Source organism: Helianthus annuus, chromosome 4, assembly GCF_002127325.2.
Source record: "Helianthus annuus cultivar XRQ/B chromosome 4, HanXRQr2.0-SUNRISE, whole genome shotgun sequence".
Lineage (NCBI taxonomy): Eukaryota > Viridiplantae > Streptophyta > Magnoliopsida > Asterales > Asteraceae > Helianthus > Helianthus annuus.
This window is the reverse complement of record NC_035436.2, coordinates 49288701-49298223: the sequence shown is the minus strand read 5'-3', so window position 1 is coordinate 49298223 and position 9523 is coordinate 49288701. Positions and strand designations below refer to the sequence as shown.

The window sequence follows — 9523 nt, the reverse complement described above, 5'->3', positions numbered from 1 at the left end:
GTTTGACTATCTAGTGAAAACCATCACTTTATTAACAAGCCAAACCCAATTCCAATTTTTATTTTGACCCGTTTGATGGTCGAGTGAACTTCGCCACTTTAAAGACACATCAAACGCATCTATTACACTACGACTCCATTTATACAATGAACCCAAACATATATGCATAATTTAACGAGACTAAAGTCACATACCTTTAGAGCACACCCTTCAAACGCGTATCTCCTCCTCCGGCTTGTCCGCTTGACGATCTGGATTCTTTGCCTAAAGAGTTCAATTCAACTTCAATTTAGAACCCTTTTGTAACTATTAACACATAAATTGTCACACTAGTCAATTATGCGTTTTTATCCGATTTTTAACATATTAGTCCCCACTTAGGCATTTCAACAAACACGTAGCGGGTTAGATTTTCATATAAACAAAACCAAGTTCATGACTTGAAATCCTCATCTAATTCAACTTCAATCATGCAATTTACACAAATTTTACATTCATATTTCAGAGATTACCTCCTAAAACTCAGGTTTCACGAGAACAAGAATCATAATTCTAGTGTTTATCAAGTTTCTACTAACACATTAATCACCTAAAATGGTGATTATGAACCCACAATTAACATGCAAGGTTTTAACAAGAATTCACCTAGGGTTTATCCCTAGACATCATATCTCTTCTAATTTCATCTTTACAACACAAAATCAAGCTGAACATTCAATTTTCATCATATGCTAGGGATTTGAGTTGAATCAAAACAACCTAAATTGGCATACCTTATGATCCCTTTGACTCGGTGATCACAAATCTATGTTTAGATTTCGATTTTGACTTGATTTAAGCCCTCAATTTGTAGTTTTTGTGAGAATTAGGGTTTGGTGAAGAACCCCTTGTCGCCCCCTGTTTCTTGATCGACCAGACACACCATTTGAGTGTGTTTGGTGTGTTTTAATTTTGTTTTATGTAATTAAGTTTCAATTTAACAACATAGGCCCCTCCACTTTTATTTAGTTTATATCTTTGGCATTTTAAATTCAATCATGCTTTAAAACAAGATAACTAACTAACTGGGTTATTTATTCCCTAGTTAGCTCATTCTCGTTTATTTTGTACTTTATATAAGGCTAATATAAAGCTTTTTAAATTTTGGGGTTATTTGTTCCCTAAAAAGTTTCGGATCTCAATCGTCGAATTATCATTCGTAATACTAGCATTAATCGAAAAATGAGCATACACAAACCGCATCTTATACCGGAACCCTTGAGTCACACCAATGATGAGATTGCTGACGTGGCTGAGTGCTATACGGATAGCGGCAGTAGTTTTACGAGATCCGAACCACGCATCAACCTTCAACTTCCGTTTTCCGGTCTCTTCATCGGTAATAAGCATGAAATCAAGATTCAAATGCTTGAAATTGCAAGTTAGGGTTCCTCGTGGTCCTTTTACTTCGATGATTTTGGCTTTCACCTTGATTTCGATGTCGTCTAGTATGTCCATTGTCTCTGATGTTTTATCCTCAAATCATCCTCACCGATCTCTCGTTTTAGAGAACTCGTCATGTTATCATCGGTTGCGGATGAACTCGGTGAAGGAGAAGATGAAGGATGCGGTTTCGCTTTCTTCTTATCTGATGTTGATACACTCTTCTCGTCCTTACCTATCGTCTCTACAAAATTCAGCGATTCCTGAAATTAACAGGGTTAGGTTTCCTCTGGTGTTGTTGAATGGTGGTGGAGATCTTGAACAGTGGTGGTGGCAGATGGGGTGGATGGTGGCTGTACGGTGAGTGAGGTTGTGGCTAGGAGTGTGTTTGTGTGAGAGAGAGATGATAAAAGAGTTTTTATTTTGTAGTTTTTTACAAAATAGCCCCTGAATAAGAGTTCGTTACAAAATATCCCATAGGGAGGTAAAATGATAAGAATACCCTCATGTGCAAGGCACATGACCATACTTAACCAAAAAATCTAAGGGGCTGTTTGATAGCCTCTTAATGACCATTCAGATGCTACCTCTTAATGGTTTAAACCCTCTGAACGAATAAGAGGTAACCTCAAGTCTGAATGGTTAAGAGGTAACCTCTAAATGGTAAATCATCACATGTCACATTCATCTACCTTCTCATTGGTAAAATTCTTAATGGTTCCATTAAGAGGTAGCCTCTTAATGACCATTCGGAGGCTACCAAACAGCCCCTAACTGGGTTTAGCCTAAAGGACATAACGTACAGAATTTGAAGCGTTGAGGACAAAACTCATCAAATTTAAAGGTAAAATACATCGCCTGCAATTTGTTACAAACATAAAGTACAAAACTTGTAATTTACTCTCTGTATTATAAATTAGGGTAAGATTAAATAAAAAGTTTATTTTGCCTAAGCAGGATGAGAAAGAATCTTAACTATTCATTTTCCAAATCAATAGTTAAGATGGAAAAAAGAAGAGTGTAAGGGGTATCTTGGGAAAATCTTATTTATTGATTTTCTCACTCCACATACAAGTCACATGCACATCACATTTTTTAAATGTTCATAACTTTTTTATATGAAATTATTTTTTCATAAAAATTTCACCTTAAAATCGAGAGTTTTTTTATCTTTAATTTGAGTACTATGTTGTCATATAAAACATGACGACTAAAAAACCCATCAAAATGTGTTGTATTTCTATATTATATAACATTTTTCTATGCTAGATTTTTGTACTACAATTTTGTGATAAATTTTTTGTGCTGAATTTTTCGTCTTAAAATTATCTTTTTCTTAATTTTTTTTGCTGGATTTTTTTTACTATATTTTTTTGTACTAGATTTTTTTGTGCTTAATTTTTTTTTGTGCTATATTTTTTTGTGCTTACTTTGTTGGAGTTTGAAATGTTTTCAAAGTTAAAACAAGTTCATTAAGTTGATGCTTGTTACTTTGTTTTTAGAAAATGTGAAACTGTTTTTTATAAAATCAGTTTGATTCGTCAAATGATCAACCAAGGTCATTAAATTGAACTTGGTAGATTAATTGAGTAATCAGGGTCATTGACTTGAACCTGGATACTTGAGTGGATTTCTAAAGCTGATTGAATTTGTGTTTTATTGTTAAAAGGATAGAATTGTAATGTTATTGGTTGAGTAACAGGTTTGGACTTCATTATTCCCAATGGAAGCTAATTGTCAAAGCTTGAACTAGATATCTCAGATTCTAGCATATTGAGAGGGGGAGTCTGTGAAAGGGGGAGTCTGGATCAATAGCTAAAGGGGAGTCTGAAGATGGAGTCAGGTTGTGATTCGAAACCTGTGAAGAATGCTTTTGATGAGAAGACAGAGAGTTGGAGAAAAGACCAAGACGAAATATTCAGGAGCTGAAGACTACGTCAACATCCAAGGGGGAGTCTGTTGATGCATGGAATGTCTGTTGACTTTGTCTGCATTAGGTCTTAGGTCAATATAGGTCAACATAGGGTCTTGAAAGTCAAAATCATGTAATATGTTGATTAGGTCCGCTTTTATGTACAACTTAATAGGTCCGCTCATAGGGTATTGACATAGGTTCGCTTGAATGGTCATCAGGTAGGTTCGCTTGAATGTCAAGTTGATAGGTCCGCTTTTTAGTCAGTCCATATAAGCGGACCACACAACACTATAAATACCTGATCAGTTGGAGCGGGCCTACACCATTGTTGCTTGATGTGGAAAAAGTAGTTCAACTAATTAAACTAAAATTACCCTAAATTAAGACTCAAGTAATAAAAATCTAGACTCCTAAACCAGACTAAACTACTCACCGGCAAGTGTACCGGTCGATTCTAGCACAGAAAAGTAAGTCCGGATGTCGAACCCACAAGGACTCTACGAATTACGTTAACGACTCAGTTAAGACTAAATACTGACACGACTAACAAATATTGTGTTTGGGGGGGGGGGGTTTTGCTAAAATCCTAAAATTGTGATTAAATTAAAATTTAACTAAAGCACGCACGAAAAACTAAGGTTTTAATTCAGATGAGTTTAAAGACTACCTAGACATGAATCCGGTTTGACAATGAATGGACTTCTAACGGTTTATTTGTTGTATGGAGCCGGGATCGTTAAGTACTAAACCTTAAGGTATTTCAATGCTAAGACTTCCCGACCCTTCTCAGGAAGAAACCTAGGAAACCCTACAAGGCTGTTATGATTACCGACTGTTAGATTTCCTCTCAGTCCTCTAACGATTCTAAAAGTGCCCTAATATGACTATCTACCTCTCAGCGCGATAATCTAAGGCAATTCTAGGTTCTGACTTGGTTTACTAGACACAAATGCAATTAGGGAAATAAGATCGACTTCTCTCAAAACCTATCTTAGATATATATTACACTGCGACCTAATAACTAACTCGAGCCTCTCAGCGACAAGCTAAGCAGAACACTTGATTTTATTAAATTACCAAATATTACTTCTAAAGTTACTTACGCGTTTTCACCCTAAAGGATTAATGATCTATAACGTGATATAGACACTCACCTAAATCAAGAACCCTAATATAACCCTATTACGTGATAAAGACCGTCACCAAGGATCATATGAAGTAACAAGCAGTTATAAAACAATTGTCAAGTATGCATAAGCACCAAATCAGAAAATCTAGAACAATTTACTTTCAGAAATCAATCCATAGTCTAACAAATAAAAACCTTTAAAAGATCCAAACAATAATTAAACCATCATCTAGTCTAGGTAGTTACGAAGATCTAGCCAAGAAACATCATGTCTAACGAAAACAAATCAGTTTCAAAACAAGAATTCATGATTAAAGTAACAAAACGCGAAAATAGTGAAAACGGGAGGTAAGACCCGAGTTATCTTCTTTCCTACGCTCCGTGCTTCGATCCTATGATTCTTGCAAGCTCGAATGCCTCGAAAACCTTCAAAATCTGCTATGGAATTCGCCCTAGGGTTCTTGGTTCGTGTGTTGTTGTTTAATGATGATCAATTAAGCTTTTATACGTAACCCTAATAATCCAGCAATTCAGGCTCGTCAGTTGCATCAGTCGCGTAGCGCGACTGATAAGGGCTATGCGCTCGCGCTACACCAGCGCATCCCAGGTCAACGAAAAATCAAACTGTGGCAGTAGCGTAGCGCGACTGGTAAGGGTGTCACCCTAGCGCTACGCGAGTGGGACTTTTTCACAGAATGTTGCTTCCAAAGGCTAGTTCAACTCTCCAAAATCCTTGAAAATTATTCTAACACCTTGTGTATTGATTCCAGGACTTGACATTCGACATTCCAGCTCGGTTTTGCTCCAATTCCAGCATTTTTATGTATCAAGGCCTGGAAAACGCAATAAAGATCAATAGCACGCAATTCTAACCTAAACTAAACTAAAATTAACGATAAAATATACAAACTATACACGATAAAAGTATGTATTTTGCAATACATCAAATATCCCCACACTTACTCTTTTTTCGTCCCCGAAAAAGAATTATGCAACGGAATCATAAACAAACAAACACTCGGGCCGAAAATCATAGTTATACTTAATTAAAACCAAAACTTGCGTTAGCTGCGATTGCGGATATATTAATCCACTTTAAACCCGAATTTAATCCTAAACCCTTATCATGTAGATTTAGTTCAAGTGCGGTCAGTCTACCTAGGGTCTCACACTAGAATCAACAGTCCACCTACTCCCAACTCAAGCTTATAGGGCTAAAAGAACGATCATTTGACCAATTCCTAACCGTTTTATACCAAGATAAAGAGAGTTTGACATCAAATCTAATTTTTTTTTTCAGCTTGTTTTTTCTTTCTTTCTTTTTTTTTTCAAATCATGAGTCTAGACGATGCTTTCCCTAACTCAGGCAAACACTGCCTCTAAAGGCCTGAATGAGCCAGAAATATTTTACTACACCCATAGTGTGTGTAGGGATACAAGGGTTGTTAAACTGCGCCTCTAGGAATAAGATACAGAGATTGGATGTGCCTAAAACGTACTCTAAGCACAAAACACAGCACTTTTATTAACACACTAGCTTCTAGCAAATTAATAAAGTGCCAAAACATAAGGAAATATTCCTGACACTTTGCAGAATAAATTGTGTCGCTAAAAATATTATTTACGACGCTTAAAAGATTACTTAAGCACTTTAACGGATTACTATCCAACCGAACAACCGGACTATACCCGGAACATAAAAATATTGCCAAAAATATTATTAGTCTTTTTCTGAGCCAGTTAGGGTCCCTGATTACCCTAACACCCGCTTTATAACGCGTCATGCAACTAACGGGGTTAATCTCTAAAGTTAACCTATTAACATAACTAAACTCTAACTGAATGATTGGAAACCAACCGGATACCCCCCCCCTAATGGGATCGGCCAACAAGAGGTGACAAGGGAGTACGACTTTTTTATTATTATATTATCCTTGTCTAATATCTAGAGAACATGAGATCCGTTGGACGATAATCCTAAAATTGTCTATAAATACAAGGGCTTAGCACAAGAGATAACACACCTCACATTTCACCACCCACACTTTCTCTCCCTCTCTTGGAGGTCTCGGCCGAGAGCACCTCACATCCATCCATCCATTTCGATTTCCATCTTGCAAGTTCCAAGTATCTACAAGGTGTTCGGGTCACGTATAAGGAAGCTTGAAGCAAGCGGAAGTTGAAGGACCTCGTTTCTTTTCTTTTATCCACGCCATTTTCGACTAGATTCTTCCCTAGCCCCGAGCTAGAGGTATAATGTTTAAAACTCACTCTCGATCGTATCTAAAGTGGTTAATATGATTTTTAACGGTTAAAAGTCGGAATCATGCGTTTTGAATCTATAAAGTCTATTAAAACTCGAATATTGTTGGTTAAAAGCTCATAACATGTGTAAATGTTGTAGTATTCGAATATGTTGATTATTGAGGCCCGATCTACGATGTGGTGGCTCTTATCATCGTTTAACCCGACTTTGTTAAGATCATAGATCTTGACATAAGCTTGTTTCTGTCGGTACGAGGGTTAAAAGGTGAAACTCCACCACACGAGAAACATGAACTTGTGTAAAAGTATTTTGACTTGTAAAATAGTATTTAAAACGAGCCGATCTACGTATGTACAAGTGGTATATTCGTAGAACCAAGTGTCAAGAAAATCATGTTTTATAAAAGTTGGGTGACATGTTAACAAATATGATTTTTACAAACTACAAGTGTATAAACACTTGTGAAACGAAAGATCCGACAAAGTAACAATTTTTATGAAAGTTGTCGGGAAGTTGTAAAGGATGATTTGTTCTAAAAACAGGGTTTTTACAAGACTAAACTATTTTATACATAGATCCACTAAATATAAGGTGATCTACACTATGACTTTCGGAAAAACTACAAGTTCATGTAATAATGCGATTTTACATACTAGTCTACAAGTTTGATGTGTTGAAACTAGTTTGAAGTATCGGAAATTGATTGGTTGATTTAAAGAAGTGTTGGAATGATTTTGTAAAAGAAAATGATACGCTTGAAAGCGTGGCCACCTCCAGTTACAGGGGAAACTCTGGCGAAATTTTTCTAAAATCTAACACTTAGAATTATTTGCAAGTGTTAAACTATTTTGAAATATTTTCAAAATACATTTCGCCAAGACTTTATTTATTAAATAATCGGAGGTGGGATTTTCACAAAAACTAAACGTGATAAATATTTATTCGATAAATATATTTTTCACCACGCTGTTTATGATTATTTTGTGAAAATATATAAATATTATTTTTAGAGTAAAAATAATATTTACAAACTTTGACGAACCCAAAATAATACCAACGCCTACACGACAAACATATAAGTTACAGCGGTAATTACTATTACCACTAAATCGCCAAAACGTAACTTACGCTTTATACGGAAATATTCATAAATGCGTATTTTGTCAACGTACTATTTTGGAAAGTATTATGCGAAGAGAAAATATAATATTTTTTTGAGAAAAATAATTATATTTTGGAATGAGAAGTAAAATATATTAAGTGAGACTTAATATTATAAACGCGCATGTATTAATTCCCCCATCCTTGGGAAGGAGATTAACTACCAAATATATACAAGGAACGGTTGTCTAACTGTTTCCCGAAAATTAAACTATAAAGCTAAAGCACGGCCATCCGTCTAATAGAATTAGCACATGTAGGTCGTTGCACAGCTTTCGGACATTTGGAGTGCTTGATTTAGCGACGCACTGACTGTGAGTTCATGTCCCCCTTTTCTCTTAACTCTTTTCAGTTTTATAAACTGCGGGGGTGAAATACATGTTACTATGATTATGAAATACTTGATACATGGTATGGTTAGCGTAAGGAGGGTTATTACTTAGATCATGTGAGTGGGTAGGCGGGAACTGGAGGCCATTAATCCTCATGGTAGGACCGAGGGACGTAAGCGGTAGATCTATCTGGGTGTAGCGAGCCCAACTCCAGGTCCAGCATAACGGACCTCGGGGTGACTTTGTGCCCGACGCGAAATCCGCTAGGTTTGAGTCTTCCTACTTGCACTTCACACATATCAGTGGACTTGCAAACCATTGGTGATCTCTTTTTCCTTATTTGCTACATACCAGGATTTTTGATAAATACAAAGGTTTATTTACTCACTTTCGCATGAACTCGCTCAACATTATTGTTGATTTTTCAACTTACATGTATTTCAGGGAATTAAAGATCTGGCACGGTATGGCATGTTTTCCGCTGCATAAGTCACCAGGGTCATCCAGGGTTCGGGGAATGTGACTCTTTCCTGGACAAGTCACAGTCCTTGAATCATGTTTATGTTATGTTTGGGTTTGTAATGTTTAGACAAGTTTATGGTTGTTGGGTGTTAACCCGTTAAGACAATATTTTGACTTTATTTTAATGGATGATCTTGCATATTTTTAATTCATGTAGCTTGTTATGATTAAGCCATGGTATTAAGAAGTCACACCAAATTAACCACGCTTCCGCAAAGCCAGGGTGTGACAAATGGTTTGTCGATTTTTTACGTGTTTTGGTATTTAGGGGGAGTAGATAGTTTTTGTAAATAGATATATTTTCAGAAAATACAAAAACAGTAAAAAAAATGCAAAAATACAAAAACATGATAAAATTGAAAAAAGAGCTTGTGTATATAGGGAAAATGATAGTACATCGGCTAGACAATTACAGTATGCTAAAGAATTGTAAAGATAAAATGAGTTAAACAATCTCACTGATGATGTGTCGATAGGTTTTCACACATTTAGTAGATTTATTCGGGATATAAACCTAAAATTTCAAACTTGTGAAATTCGTGGGGAACACTACTTGGATATATAGGTAACCCCTGAAATCTCGTTTGAAAGGTCTTGTATTCTGATATACTAGGTTTTTATACTCAATGATGTCTGGGGTATTATTCCGGGACTTCTACTGAACGAAAGTTCTGACCTAGTCCTTGGCTAATACTTTCACCAAAATGCTTGAAACATAGCATAAACCCTCAGCATGCAGATGAAACAATAAAATTGATAGCCGCTGTTGTTGTAGC

The 9523-nt window shown here is 36.1% G+C and overlaps 1 protein-coding gene across 1 annotated transcript; it reads right to left on the bottom strand.

Moving 5' to 3' along the window:
• Positions 1-1149: 1149 nt before the first annotated feature.
• On the bottom strand, positions 1150-1497 carry LOC110933374 (60S ribosomal protein L9). The gene has a single exon (XM_022176603.1). It carries the CDS (start codon positions 1495-1497, stop codon positions 1150-1152), a length of 348 nt encoding a protein of 115 aa, XP_022032295.1.
• Between the last annotated feature and the right edge of the window lie 8026 nt (positions 1498-9523).